This window comes from Eptatretus burgeri, chromosome 1 (assembly GCF_056783735.1).
Source record: "Eptatretus burgeri isolate ZD-2024b chromosome 1, Ebu_testis_v1, whole genome shotgun sequence".
Lineage (NCBI taxonomy): Eukaryota > Metazoa > Chordata > Myxini > Myxiniformes > Myxinidae > Eptatretus > Eptatretus burgeri.
The window spans coordinates 93470999-93487470 of NC_140961.1; the positions used below are offsets into that span (position 1 = coordinate 93470999).

Genomic DNA, 16472 nt, shown 5'->3' on the forward strand with positions numbered 1-16472 from the left:
TGTAAAGCAGCTGTGATTTCTTCACTACAATCTGTCACTGCTTGAGTAGCAGTATTAGAGAACTCAACTCTGATGTCCGAACACTTCCAGAATCTGCTAAAATGGCTCGTTTAATTTGTATTTTTTACTTTTTTTTGTGAAATCCATTAAAAAGTTATTGACTTGTTTGCTCGCTCATATTATAATTTAAGTTGGATGTTCTTAAATATTGAAAGGTCAATTAAACAGTTCTTCAAATCAATTTGAAAATTTTGTATTTTTAACAAAATATCAGTCGATATATCGGTAATCGGTGGACTCGGACTCTCCCAAATCTGTATTGGCATCAGACCCCAAAAAAATCCGGCATCTGTCGGGCTATAATTATATATATATATATATATATATATATATATATATATATATATATATATATATATATATATATATATATATATATATATATTATAACAGCGTAAAAGAATAATAAAATTCTTTATTAAAACCCTGACGTTTCAGAAGACCACTATCTTCCGTCCTCAGAGGTAAATTTTTTTTTTAAAAAAACGCTGCACGTGTCGCTGCAGAGATGTTAACTGTACTTACTGTATGTCCAACAGGAACGGCTGCATGTCACGATTGGGCTGCGAGGGGGACCAATCAGCGTGAGGTTTGAGACAGATTTAATAAAGAGAGTGGAATTGGAGGGTGGATTTGCTTCTGGATTGGATGTTTGGGTCACGGGTTCAGTGTCATGTGTTCCATGTTCCAAATATCCAATCCGGAAGCAAATCCACCCTCCAATCCCACTCTCTTTATTAAATACATCCCAAACCTCATGCTGATTGGTCCCCCTTGCAGCCAATCCCGTTTGACATAAGTACAGCTAATGTCTCTGCAACTGCATGTGTGGAATTTTAATTTATTTTTTTTTACCTCTGAAGACAAAAGATAGTGGTCTTCTGAAACGTCAGTGTTTTAATAAAGAATTTTATTATTCTTTTAGGCTCAGTGTGCTTTTACTCTCGGTACAAATGTCTCCTGAGGTTATGCCTATTTTTAGTTATTTACGTACATATATACATGTAAATATATAAAACCAAAATCCTTCCAACTACTTTTGTTCTTGTTTACTGGGAAAATTAAATGAAGATTATTTTTAACTAGCTGAAGTACCCGGTAATACCCGGGAAATTTGCCCTATTTTCCTCACGCTAGTTAGACTGAGGCATAAGTTGTATGGAGAAAATTAGGAAGGCTTCTTTTATTCCTCAAATTTATGGAAGGAAGGCTTTATGCTGCCGTAATCCTCAGAGAGGTCATAGTTGAAGGCGGCCTTGAGCCACTCAATGTTTCCAACAGCAGTGGCAAATGTCCTTGATGTCCTGCCAAAACCCGGACCTAGAAAGCTGGAACGCGAGTTTTGTGCTTCTCTCGCCCGTCGGTGTGACGCTCTATTTGCAGTTAGGTGACGCTCTCTCTCTGCAGCCGACTCTGCTTGCCTGGCTCGTTCATGAGCAGATATATCAGCAGTAAGACGACTCTCTCTCTGCAGCTGACTCAGCTTGCCTGGCTCTTTCATGAGCAGATCTATCAGAAGTTAGCTGTTGCCGTGCGCGTGCAGTTCGAGAATTCAAATAACAGGAGGAGAATGTGTATGTTTAAAAAGTCATCGAATACGAACATTTTGTATTTCAAAAAACCCTTGCGTTTTTAACCATGAAGCCTTTTGTTACGATTAATACGCCGGCGCACTATTCGAAAGCCATTGTTTTTTATTGGAATTTTTTTTTTTAATATGTATATTTTTTCATTTTTATGGAAAGCCACTTAGCGCATCCTGGAACTGAATTTTAGGTCTATATGTGTGTAAAGTTTCATCAAGATCGGTTCACTGGTCTGGGAGCTTATTGGTTACAAACAAAGAGACAGACAGACAGACAAACAGACAGAAGGATTGCCATTTATATAGTAGATGGAGGAATAATAATGAGCTCTTAAAGTATTGTTACATTTGTTGGGAGAGAGAGACAGAGACAGAGACTATATATATGTATATATATATATATATATGTATATATATATATATATATATATATATATATATATATATATATATGGTTTCAGTTTAACTTTAAGCTTATAGACTCTCCTCTTCCCCCTCCCCCCAACATTGTGTTCACACCACCACCCTGGTAAACATTAGATTCATATTCCCCATGTACCTATACCTTGCCTTCTGCAATCTTGGCACGAAGACTGGACCTCAGCAACTCCATTGCCAAGCAGCTAGTACCTGGCTTGTGCATATCTGTGGGAAGAAGAGGAACTCCAAATTAACTTTCAGGATTTACATTCGACATACCAACAAAAAATGCACAAATCTGTCATCATGATCACACACATTCAAAATTAAGAAGGAAAAAAATAAAAAATAAAGAGAGAAATTTAATTAAAAAAAATAAAATCACACGAGGACGTGCAACTAAAAATTGCAGAAATCTTACCAGCAATGTCTGACTGACCGACAGATTTCTCTCTGGTGCACACTTCTTTGTGCTTCTCTTTTACTTGACTTTGTTTGCTCTTTTGTTTCTTGACATGTTTGGTTGGTTTGTCATTTTCTACACTGTTCCCCACAACACTCAAACGTTTTGTGCCTTTAAATGGCAAGCTTGTTCGACCTGTAACTTGAAGCGGACAAAGGTGGAGAGTAAGGGTTAGGGTTTCTCAATGTACACTTTTACCTATCTCTGGAGAGTCCAGCCAAAGTGAAATTAGGCTTGAAAGTCACCCCACTTTGAAAAAAATTCAGTGAAAATATTCCCTGAAAATATGATTGTCAGTGAAAGCAAAAATGTTGGACATCACATGTGCATGCGTACAACTTTGGAAAAACTTTTCTTAATGGTGAAAAAGTCAAAATACATATGACATTGCCAAAACATGAAAAGAAACACCCAAAACAAATTCCTTTAAAAAAAAGAAAAAAAAAGAGAAAACTCTTATGAAGCCCGATGGTAGAAAGAAAATAAAAAAAACAATCTATACTAATAAAAGACAACGTGTGTGTGTGTGTGTGTGTGTGTGTGTGTGTGTGTGTGTGTGTGTGTGTGTGTGTGTGTGTGTGTGTGTGTGTGTGTGTGTGTGTGTGTGTCAGTGTTTCTCCTCCATAACTCCAAAACTATAAAAAAAAAAAACCTCGCTGCCTGAAACTTTGCATGTATACTAAGAAAACCCCATGGAAGTGCAAGAGTGAAAATTGGGTGTTTGGGTTAATTAAAACACCCCTTTTGAAGATGATTAACTGTCCTATTTAATTATATCCTTCATCAGGCAATCCCCGGCCACCTCGCTCTCTAGGTTTTAAGGCGTTTCCTGGGTAACCTCGCTGGGGTCTAAAGCCACCATGTTTTTTGGCTTGCTCAACAATGCCCCGACTTGGAACAGGCCACAGTGATTTCTTAACGATAAAGTTATTTTTTCCACTTTCCTCACTCATGTTATCGAATGCCTGTTCATCATAGCCAAAAATCGCTGGGTACATTGCAATGATTATAAACATCCGGAGAAGTCAGCGTTCGTGGCTTGACATTTTCGGTGTCTCCGGGAGGTGCATGTTTAAGGTGTTGCTGATCGTGTGCCAATAGTAGTTTCTGAACAACTGTTTCGTCGGAGTGCTTGCTTGAGTGCTTAAGCCACTTGGTGAGCGCTCTCCAAGCTGCTTGTTTATTTGTTTCGGTAAAAGTATCCGTATTCTCAAAGGAATACTGATTAGACAAACGTACATTTCCGCCTGTGTTGGGCCGTGCGGTGCCGTTGGTGTCTTGGGAGGTGTCTCATCTGCTGAAAATGTGCAATTTTATTTTGACAGGATATCGTTTTTTTTTTAAACCTTTTGTGCAATCTCCTTACATAATCCACCCCTCACTCGGACATAGATACATATCCATAAAAACATCATCCATAAAAATCCATAAAAATCCATAAAAGTCCATCATCCATAAAAACAATAAGGTCAATCCAACCACGTGTTTGCCATGATCTGGTTATGAAGGTATGGAGCATAGATCGACATTTTGTGTTCTGTGGCTTGATATATTTTTTATTTAATTTTGCTAATTTCCCACTTGAATTCCTCTTTCGGAGAACTCTGTTTGAAGGTAAATCTTTGTGTTTGTCGTTTTTATGCATTTCATGCGTGTGCACGTATATAAACTGTATTACCACAACAGAAGTGTGTGTATGTGTGTACGTGCAAGTTGCTGCTGTTGCCTGTCTCCACGTGTGGGTGGGTTTCAGGAGGTGAAACAGAGACCTACTAGGTCTCAATGTGTGTGTGTGTGTGTGTGTGTGTGTGTGTGTGTGTGTGTGTGTGTGTGTGTGTGTGTGTGTGTGTGTGTGTGTGTGTGTGTGTGTGTGTGTGTGTATATGGGATTTCAGAATGGAGTCTTCCCAGGGTGGGCTCAAAGTATCCACCTTCATTTCGGTTAGGGTTCATGATTCACGGACCAAACTGTGAAGTTTTCTGTTTCAAAGTTTTGTGCTGAGGGCTCTCTTCAGGATCGTCACTGAGCCCATGACGGCTTCCAACTGTAGTTTATCTCTGAGGTTTTTCATCATTCTTCAGCTTCCAGGATCCTTTCACTTCCTGCTTGATGCCTTGGTATTTGGTCATTTTCTTGATTTCTGTATCGTTAGTCTAAAATCACCGGTATTAACACCTAAATTAGCAATGCCTTCTTCTTTTTTTTGCACCCAAGTATGATATCTTGTCGCAATGCTCGTTTTATATGTCCACGCCCGATGGGATCATAAGGTCGTACGTGAGCGGTACTTCAATGTTTTCAGTGATTGCTTTTGTTTCATGTTCCCACAAATTTTCTGGAATTGGAATATCAAAGTGTTTGTCGATGTGCCAACAGATTACTTTACAAACTTTACAAACAACCACTCAATAGGAAACATTGACGCACGCATGGGAAGTGAGGAACACTGCTCCGGTGTACTCGTGGCAATGTGCATACTGCCACATCTACGTATGTCCTTTCCACCACTTTTGGAGTTCCACTTCCCATGGATCCGGTTTCCACATTTTTCCCACCTTCAGTTTACGATTTAATTTTCCCCCGCATTTCCATGTCACCATGGTAGCAACAAAATATGCCACTTGACGACACTGTTTAGTCTTGAGGAAAATTGCATTGTTTTTGCAAGTGCACAAATAATTGCTCCTTTTTTCATTTCTAAGAAGAAATAAACTTCTTTTGAAAAATAATTTAGGGTTTTTTTTTGAAAATGTCACAATTACCTGGTCATAACAGTCTCCTTAAATGCAGTTTGGACAATGTACATATATCTTTGAAGACAAAAATAGTTGGGTTTGTACTGAATGCTCAACGACACGACATTCGAATGTGGGAGCAGCGGAAAAAAAAAATTCCAATCATCTTTGCCACAATAATTGATTGCGAGAAACTATTCCTGCTCATATTTTTGCCCATTAAAATGTTACCGCCTTTCGGAAATTTTGACGATGGAAAACGTGGCCATTAAGACACGACACGTACATCTCCCAACAGTGCAGTTCTACTTTAGTCTACCTCAAACAATAAATATTAATGCAACATATTCCAATCTGAGACATTCCAAGTTTGAGGTTAATCATACAGCAGTTAGCTCAGCCAGAGCCAGTAACGAGTATTTAAAAAGACCCCCAAAGAATGATAGACGGAACAGGCCAGGATGCTAAAAAAATGTTTTCATTCCAACTCCCCTTTGACACTCGCCATTCTAATACACTCCAATTTCATTGCTGGAGGAAGGGGCTATATCTTTGTTGATTCGAGCACACGGGGGAGGTACAATGCACATTCTTGGCATCAGAGCCATGTGAAGAATTTAAAGGTGCAAGATAATCCAGCTTAGGGTAGTACAGGTAGTGGACAAAAAAATTTGGAAACGCCAATGTAAAGTAATTTAATAGGGTGTCGGGCCACCTCGTGTGGTCAGTGTGGCCTGTACGCGCCATGTCAGAGTCCACCAACGTGTGGAATTCTGCAAGAGGGATGCGGCACCATTCTTCCACGAGAAAGTCAATGAACTCGCACCCATTTGATGGAGGCGGGTCTCAGGCATCGTTACAGAATATCCCAAAAATGTTCAATTGGGTTCAGATCTGGTGACTGAGAAGGCCATGACATATGGATATGGCATCAGTGTCATGCTCATCAAACCATTGGGTGACCACATGTGCTCATTGGGTGGGGAGGGAGTCTCCTCTTGCAACCATGCTCGCCATAATTATGGGCAACCAGGCCTATGCAGCATTTTTATATGTCACCCGAAGCATGCTGGGATGTCATTTGCTTTATGAGCACATGGGCCACACCTGTGTGGAAGCCGCTGCTTGGTGTCCCTCATTTACCCAGGTGTTTCAATTTTTTATTTTTTTTGTCACTACCAGTACATTCTCCAAAACTCGAGAGGAGGCTAAACAAAATTTCTTCAGATTTTAAACAGTTAGACATTGTTAAACATTGATTTTTTTTTAGACAAAAAAGTTAGACGTTAATTTTTTTAATTTTTTTTGTAATTAGCCTTCTGAACATATCAGCTGATAATTATTAATAGATGTGTCAACAAGACATTTGCACATTGCGAGTCTCGTTATTGACAACTTTTAAACTGCCTCCAAATTAAAAAAGTTGATTTATCCCTCTGGCGTTGTCTCGTCCTTCCTCGATGTATGCTCGTGAAAGTACATCTTGCATTTCTGTGGATAGTTATTCCCAATCATTTTAGCTTTCCTGGACTTTCTTCAGTGATCGAGCAGCATCCATAGGTGAGTGAGTGAGTCGGTAAACACTTTGGTCATTATTGCTTGAACCAAACACACAATTTTGATGAAACTTGGCCACAAGGTTCATATCTGATGCCTAGCGAAGGTGTATTGACCACATCAAAATCTGCGCTCATTAAGGGGGTCTATGAGGGTGGGGGATGGGATTTTGCCCCCCCCCATCCCCCTCAAAATAGTATTTGCTCTCTTCTCCAAAAATACACACACAATTTCGATGAAACTTGACCACAACCTTCATCACCTATGATGTACTAAAGTTTATCGACTGCATCAAAATCTGCGCTCATTGTGAGGGTCTACCGGGGGGAGGAGGGGGTTGACCCCCCAAAATAAGTATTTGCTCTCTTCTCAAAGTACACACACACACACACACACACACAATTTCAATGAAGCTTGACCACAACCTTCATCACCCTTGATGCACCAAAGTTTGTTCATGGCATCAAAAAATTCAGGATCGAAGGGGGTCTCTGTGGGGGTTTGAGTGACTGTTGGTCCTGATCCAGGTGAGTTTCAGGACAGGTGGTCCTATTTTTTAATGTTTATTAGTTAACCGTCCATGTTTAGCTTTTATAGTTTTCCAGTGCTTTTTGCATTTCGTGTTCAGGTACTGTTGCTATATTCTTATTGCAAAACATTCAGCAGTGAACACTACTTCCACAACTCATCTAAGGAGGTGGTAGAGGCACTGAAGAGATCGTTGCTGTTCTTGTTTTACATCCAATTCATCATATTTTTTTTAAAAAAATTGAGGGAAAACTTCTTTACATGCCAACAACAGAATAAAACACACACCTCTGAGAGTTTCAGATTGTTGGAGGCGGAGTAAATTCAAATTATTTTGGGTCAATGTGGTCACCAGTTTAAAGGGCTTAAAAAGAAGTCGGATAAATCTACGTTTCACTCTCAAAAAGGATTCAACCTCAGCCGATGTTGTTCAGAGTCCATAATAATTAAATTTGACTTTACAAATCTCGATTTCTTTTTCTAGCAAGTGCACAAGAGGCTTTAGGATGCTGTGGATAATGAATGGTTTGGCTAAAAAATAGATATCGACGCTTCTATGAAAAGTTACCCCCGTGTGGGGGTGACGGTCATCTCTGTTTTTTACTATCATAATCAATGAACGGTTGCCAGATATCTCCTTAAAATGACAGGCTAGATAGGTTTTGAAAATGGCGACTTTCACAACTTTCGTGACCTCGTGACCTTGAATCCGGGAAAAAAATATGTCGTTGGGTATCACTCATCGACCTCTACCACATACCAAATTTCATCAAGATCGGAAGTAAAAAGTTTTCTTTGTACCGGGAGGTGTTTTTGACCATCTTCCAGGTTACGTGGCGGCCAAACGGGACGGATATTCAAAAATTCTGTCTGGTTCGATACAAGATAATATTTTCTACTATCATAATCAATAAAAACAGTTGCCGAATATCTTGTAGAATGGCAGACTAGATAGGTTTTGAAAATGGCGATTTTTATAACTTACGTGACCTTGACCCTGACCTTGAACCCGGACAAAGTTATATCGTTGTGCAACACTCAGACCTCGACCCACATACTAAGTTTCATCAAGATCGGAAAGAAAAATTGTTGACCGACGGACGGACGTACGGATGGACATCTGGTCCAGCTTTATTAGGTCATCTCGGTAGAGATGACCTAATAAAAGCAGTGAAACAATTTTGGCACAAATACATATAACAAGTAATGCAAAAGTTTCAAAATTATCCGTTACCAAAATTCAGCTGGCATACTTACTTGCACAATTAGACAACAGGAATTTAAATCAAAATTCTAAACCTCACAGGCTGATATGAACACACTACTCATATAAATGTAGTTTGAAATAAATAACTTACAAGTGGAACGGCAATTCCATTTTGGCCGCTTTGTCGCCCGAGGAGGCTGTACTGTATATTTCTGCGCAAAAGAAGAGAGGAATCTGTCCTGGGCTAGCAGTGACTCCATTTCAAAACTCTCCTGCAGAGAAGCACATGCTTTGTCACAAAAAAACAGTTCATTCATTCAGATTACATCATCATTTTAAAGACTTCAACTTACCTATTTGGACACATGACCACATGCTAAAAAAAAAGTATAAAAAATGGCACTCGGTAGAAAGCACACATACATATGAGGTTGAACAGTTTACGATATCCCACTGATCAGCCGGATCTAGATCCGGACCTGAACCAAAATCGAATCGGCTTGTTCTTTTCATGTAACCAACGCATCCACCTCGTTTTGTCATAACTCATCCACAACTTTTCGAAATATCATGCAATATATTGTCTTTTTGTCCCATCTCTCAATGGTGAAGAATGGCTCAAAAAAAATAAACTAAAATAAAATAAATCGAGTATCCTGATCTTCTCCAAAATCTAATCAATTCATCCATGTCAAACACCCAACCTGTCCCCTGTCCACCAAGTTTTGTCCAAATCTGTCCATTACCTTTTGAGATATGCTGCTCACAGACAGAAAGGGGTGGAAACGTAACCTCTGTCCACCGTAATGAAATGAAATAAATCACCATCACCTTGAAACACACATCGAGCCTCACGATCTTTTCGCAGGAAAAAGACCGGCGAATGGTTGGGTTGAGAAGGATATTGGGATCCCAAGGATATCACTGATTTGGTGGTTTATTCCACTCGGTCACCAGTGTGTTAATGGTGATTTAATTAGTGGAATTTTAACGTTTGACATTTTAAAATGATAAATGTACGTTGCATCCTTTTTGAGCACGAACTGATTATAAAAAAAAAACCACGATCTTGTTATAACCACAGAGACAGTACAAGATCAGCAAGACATCATGTTAAGCACAATTAAAAAAAAAAAAAAAAAAGAGTAATTTGACTGCGCGCAGTCAACGGGTATGCCTCCGCTCTCCCGCACAAACACTTGAGTATCGACATGTTTGACCCTTGACCTTTATCATATCTGGCCCAAAATCTAATCAGTTAATTGCCTTGTCTTACTTTACCTTTTTACCAAGTTTGATGAAATTCTACAATTTGCTTCTTGAGTTATCGCGTAAATGAAAATACGGACGGACGGACAGATGGACGGAAACATAATGCCTGTGGCACCCTTGGCGTGGAGGCATATAAATATAATGGAGTTTGGTTTCACTGGATCCGGATCATACTGTTAGGCTGTATAAAGTGGGTCGGATGGGGTTCCACTTATCCGTTATCACGTCACAAAACTGTACGTGACGAAGCACAGCGAGTTAACCAATGAGAATCGGCTACAGAACGTCATCGTCATTATGTTGCTGTACTGTATTTTGATTGGACGTTAACCCCCACCCCCGTTATCCTGTGAAGCTTTGATTTAAGGGGTACTACATTTCAAATCTGTAAGTGTGGAGCTTAAATAGTTCCATGATTGTTTCAATACTTTTTTTTTCAGTGTGAAAAATCTATTAGTGACATCTTTAGGTTATTTCTTTGAAATACATTCGTAGAGTGAGTCCTGGTGTGCGTCAGTCCGTTAACATTTGACGCCAACGTCTTCTCTTCACAAACTACCTGTCCGATATGGACGATACATCAGAAGAGTACCGTTTCATGGGGGTCATGCTCACTATCCAGATCCACCCCGACAAGAGTCTGAAACTGGGGGGGGGGGGAGGGGGAGGGGTTTTTTCCTCAAATTCAGGTAATTTATTTTAAAATCTTCTCAGAAACCGACGGTCAAGTGCACCCCAAACTCTTCATGAAACAAGAACCATGCCATCAACTTAAATTGTGCTCCCCAGTCCCCATGACCATGCCACTTCAGGAAGGGGGGTCATTTAACCGTTAGTCCCTCAAGGGGTTATTACCTCCGCCACCGGAAGTGAAGGAGGTTGTTTTCACCCGTTCCTGTCCGTTTGTGTACAGGATATCTCAAAAAGTTTGGACGGATCCGGATAAAATTTTGTGGACAGGTTGTGTGTGTGGCAAGGACGAATTGATTCGATTTTGGTGAAGATCTGAATCCGGATCTGGATATGAGAATTATTTAGTTTTTTTAAGTGTTTTTTCACCATCAAGAGATCGGGCCAAAAACGATATAGTATGATATATATTCGATTAATAGAACATTTCAAAAATGTATTGGGCCGGATATGTTCTCGTGGATCAGGTATTACGTGGCGGAGGTGTGTGCTCTACCGAGTACCCCTCCAGTTTTTAGATCCTTGTGGAGGATCTCTAAATCTTACTCACGTTGTTGTTCTTGTGGACGTTTTTCTTTCACAGTCTACAGTTTTGATGGAAACTTCCTGAAACTTGGTGTGTATACATGTAAACATACCCTGCGCACACAGTAACCATCTCCGATTTTGAAAATTCCTCCTCGAAAAAAAGTTATGACGTCAAAATATCTCCACGAATGGAAATCGCCTAAAAAATTATCTCCGAAACTAGGCAAGCTTTTTGAATTCTGTTTGTGGGAATCGAACAGGGCATTAGCAAAGATGACTTACCGCACATATGATACATCACTATGACGTCATATGAATTTTTATGACGTCATTCCTATTTTTTTTTGACTTATTGTTTCACAACCCAGAGTTTTCATCGGATCTTCGTGAAACTTGCCATGTATATACAGAAAGCCCACGCGCAGGCAGTAACCATCTCCGATTTTGGAAATTCTTCCTCGAAAAAAAGTAGACATAATATCGCCACAAATGGAAATCGCCAGTACCATTATCTCCGAAACTAGGCAAGCTGTTTGAATTTTGTTTGCGGGAATCAAGCCGGGCATGAGCACAGATAATTTATCGCAAACCTGATACATCACAATGACGTCATATTAGTTTTTTATGACGTCATCATTAAGAGGACGAGTATCCTAGCTCATTTGAGCTTGTTAATTGTAATGTGACTTTTCAGCTTTGTCGTTGTTGTGTATAGCTTGCAAGTTGTAAAATCGAATTGGGCACAAATGATCGTCGAAACTCTAAAACGACAACACAAGGTAGATCGAGCGGAAGGCGAATGCCCGAATGATTAAAACAACAACCACAACCAGGAAGTGGGTCCGTGGGTCCCGTTTTTAACCTGTGAGCCATGGACACGGCACGGTTCTCTCACAACGTACAAATTGAGGGAATGTTTGTCAGAAATCCACAATGGACGATCTTCCTTCATCTTTTCAATTTATTTTAAATCTTCCTCAGCCTTTCCAATGTCTTAATATAGGTCATTTAATGTCACGTGTGAATTTAATGTGTAACGTTAAACCGCGTACTTAAACAAACATATTTGGTTTGAAATAAATCATTTCGGTAAAGATTGGGGAAAAAAATAAAAAAATTACATAAGGTAAACCACAGTGGAACTAACAACGATTCATATACACCCCAAGTATTCCTGGCGTGACGTAGTCTTTGCTCGATTGCCTTTCGCCCGCTGCTGCCAACAAATGAAGACAAACAATAGAGAATACAACATGTACACGAACAATCGCCGTGTTAAACTGCTTCCAAGCGATCGTGGCACAGCGGCCTAGTGAGTCCGAGTCACAAGCTCTCTCGGATATTGAAATCTACATTGACAACAATACAAGATCATTGTGAAAAAGTATAACAATCAATTTTCGTGTTTACCATACAACCTGGTAAATCATCCCCCACGAAACTCAATCAAATCGCACTTACTAATTCGAACACGCTTCACGCAACGCGCAGACAACGTGATTCCTCAAGTGAAAGATCACGTGACGCGTTAATCCACGTGATCACTTTTTTCGACTTCTTCTTCCTCTTCTTCTTCTTCTTCTTTATATTATTTAATGGCGTTTTCAGAGCCACGAGGCTCGAGATAGGCCACCAACCTGAACACATCGGCTGAAGGAAAACACCACTGGAGAATTTATTTGCTTCGCCCCGTTTCTTTTCATAAATTTTAAAACAGATTTTTCAGAGTCAAGGGAGCTTTTGGCTCAGATGGCAAAGTGGTTTCTTGGTTTCTTCAGGAGAGTCGACCAAACGGTGCACCTTGTTGCACCACCTCCCCTTGGTGGGGGTCAGGGTCTCCCACAGAAATTGCCATTTTTTTTGGTTGTTGATGTTGTTCTTCATTCGATTCGAGAGTCCTGACGGGCCCAGAAGGATTGGGGTTTTAAAGTCTCACCGTGGTGCTCGTTTGGTTACCTGATCGCAGGCTCCCTTGCCACAAATTCCCACGTGGGTTTGGGATCCAGCACAGGTGAACAACCGTGCCCCTTCCAATTGGCCGTGCTGATAAGGTGAAGCACCTCAAGATCCAGGTGGTACCTACAACCAGACCGCGGGGACCCCGACCCTTGCAGACCCAGACCAGAGAATGAATGGGAAAACATAACTGAACTGAGGGGGTTGAAGTCGATGATCCTTTCGAGGGTCAAAACGATGGCAATGACTTCAGCCGAGAATAGTGAAAGGTGATCGGAGACCCTAAGGGACTTCATCACCTCGAGTTACGACTGTGGATGCCAATAACTCAACCACGTGACTGAGGGTCCTCTAATGAATACAGGTTCCCTCATAGTCACGTGATCTCATTACCGGGGTACACGCTCTCGGTACGCCTTGTTCAAATCGGATCACCTTGCCGGATCAGATGCAGCCGAGCGTAACTGCCCCCAGGACGAACTGGCTCGGAAAACAGATCATCGGGGGACAACGTCCCGGCTTGGCTACGATACGGACCATGCTGGACCAACGAAGGAAAAGTAGAAAACGAGCTGGGAACATTTCTACATGAAGCATTTATTTACAATTAAGCGAGGTAAGGTATGTGGCACAGTGAATGGGGTTTATTATTATGTACAACAGGGATAGCAAGGAATTTGTGGGGTGTGACAAAAGACAAGCAATTTACAAAAGCAGACACAGAGCAGATTTATCCCGTTGGAACTTCTACAGTCTTAGCTTATGCTACGACGGGCACCAACACACACACACACACACACACACACACACACACACACACACACACACACACACACACACACACACACACACACCTGAGGAAGATTAGATAGCCAGAAAGAAAGAGAGCAGATGAGGACTAACGGCCTCGCAATACCTGGCGTAGTCGGCTGAACGACGTAACCCAGTACGCTTTGGGGGAGGTGGGAGGGAGAAATACTGGTGTCGAATATGTGGGAGTGAGAAGTGTGGTGTGGTGCAATATGGAGGGTGCGGTGTCATGCTTGCGATTGCGAATCTGTAATGGATGCTCTTTTGTGTGTCCAGAGGGGACGAGATAGAGGGGTGGAAAGAAAGAGAGGAGAGAATATGTGTGAGGTAAGAGATTCTTAGCCTAATTGGGCATAGGTCTGTGAGTGCAGCATGTACCTCAGTGGGATGCTCCGCTTGAGCGATCCCACCTCAAGATTTAGCATGCTATCTCCTGCTGAGTCACTTTGCTGGGGCTCGTGGAAGCGTGTGCTCCACACTGGTCCCCGAAGAACGTCTGCCGCACACCAACCATTGGTGTAGACGCAGCGACGGGCAGACAACGAGGAGCAGTGAAGAAAGGGCGGAGCAGAGAGGTGAAGGAGGGGGCGAGGTAAACAGGCAAAGATGAAGGCGAGGCAGGCAAGCGAAAAAGAGGGCTGACAGCTTCACGATCCGCCTTTTATAAGCTCCGGGCCAAGGGTGGGGTGACGACCTGAAACGACGCGCCGTGACCCGAATCGCGCTTCCCCTTTGGGCCACGGCGGTCATAGCTCTGCCTTGCCAGGCTACTGGGGCCGGAAGCGGTCTCATTCACACATCCGGTGCAACACAGCCAAGATCCTCGCACCGAACTCCTGGATCAACCCGCCCACAACCCCCGTCCGTCACCGCCCGTCCTGCCGTGTTCTGGTGACTGGACAAGGGTCGCGTCGGTCCCTCGTGCCCATTCGGCGCATCCCCCGGCGAGATGCGGTTGGTGCTGTTAACGTGCTTGGCCTGTCCCCACATCACGTGGTCCAAGTGGCCTGGGCCGTGCAGCACGCCTCGATTTGGTGGCAAATTGTATCGATATGGAGGTGCGGGATGATTTTCCCCATGTGCGGGAGATGTTGGTGGTCGAGATGGTTATTTTTTGGTGAGCGAAGGTTGAGCAAGGTGAGACACCGATGTAAATTGGCGTGCAGATTTGAATTAAAGGGCGTGCCATGCGCGCGCCGGGCAGCGTCTCTTTTTGGGTTGTGATTCTTTCACAGGTGGCTACTTGGGTGCTGTTATTCATATTGTGTGTGTGCATGTGCGTATGCGTGTGCACGTGTGTGTGTTTGCTTGCTTGCTTGCTTGGTTGATTCGATTTGTGCCACGGATAAGAGGAAAGGGTTCAAATGGAAATCAGGATTAAATGGAAGATGGAGATATAATTAGACCTAGCTATAAGACCCACGCAACGCACTTCGTCCCGTTAACCCATTAGACATGAGGGGAAGATCTCACTACACAAAGACTGACAAAATAACTGCCTGGGGATCACTATGTTGGGTGCCATTGCCTTAGAGGCATGCGGTTTTGCAGAACCGCAACAACATATGACACAGCCTGATTACAAGTCAGAACAACATTGTCCATTGACGGTTTTCCACAAAGATCCACGTGAATATGAAGGGTTTCTCGAGTCCAGGGAGGCCAAATTGCCACTTTATTCGACAGATTAATTGGTAAACAATCCAAACAGAAAAAGAAGTAAAACCATGGAACAAAAGATGGTAGACCTTCCTGCAGACCGTCTTGAGGCAGGGGAACCACCCTTCACTCGTGTGGGTCTACATTATTTTGGCCTGCTCGTCTGGCGAGGCCACAGCATGGACAAGCTCTATGGGCCAGTTTTCACTTGCATGGCCATGTGTGTCATGCACATTGAGATAGCAGGACCTTTCAACACAGATGCATTTGTCAACGTCTTTTGCCATTTCATTGCCAGAATGGATCAATTTTGGCAGACCCAGTCGGACAATGGTTCCGACTTCACTGGTGCCAAGCTTGAGCTGCTCGAGGCCATAGCTGGTTTGAAGCAAGCTGGCATTGACCAGTATCTGCAGCGGCGTGACATCACCTGGCTGTTTAAACCTCCAGGTGTGTTGCATCATGGAGGAGTTTGGGAGTGACAAATGCGTACCATACAAAATATTGGGGTCAGCCTGTCGCAGGAATAAGTGGTTGACAACAACAGCCTCAAACGGATAGTGGTGATTCTGTTCCTCTCAAGCATTTGCATCAATTGTTTATTGCTTCACAACAAGGTGCTACTAAAAGTCTGAGAGAATATTATTATGCCCTTTTGCAGTTAGTATTTAGCATGTTCAACAAGTCACCCACTTGTGTATTAGACCGAAATATAATGCTTGTCGATCAGTTATCTCAGAATTGAAGGGACAATTTTCTTCATAAAGAGTTGAAGAAGATTGTGAGAAACAATACAACCCTGATGTCGACTTTCATCAGGGTGGAAGCAGTTAGGACTTGTAAGATGAGTTGATGAGAGCAGAGAAAGAGGAGATCCCTGACCTTTTGTGGATGAATGTGATCAACTATTCTCGTCTCTTATTAAGGGACCTCCTTGGATAAACATATTTGAAGCACATAGGAACTATTAACCAGCAATGGGCCTGTACACCAGTCAGGTGA

The 16472-nt window shown here is 42.0% G+C and overlaps 1 protein-coding gene across 1 annotated transcript in view; it reads right to left on the reverse strand.

Moving 5' to 3' along the window:
- The window catches only part of SURF6 (surfeit 6), a 23426-nt gene extending 10953 nt beyond the window's left edge, over positions 1–12473 (reverse strand). Inside the window, exons 1-4 of the mRNA XM_085891747.1 lie at positions 12456–12473; positions 8707–8827; positions 2487–2669; positions 2211–2290 (exon numbers count right to left, since the gene is read on the reverse strand). Of these exons, the coding sequence (XP_085747873.1) occupies positions 2211–2290; positions 2487–2669; positions 8707–8827; positions 12456–12458 (387 nt within the window). The 5' untranslated portion in view covers positions 12459–12473. The remainder of the gene's footprint in view (positions 1–2210; positions 2291–2486; positions 2670–8706; positions 8828–12455) is intronic.
- Between the last annotated feature and the right edge of the window lie 3999 nt (positions 12474–16472).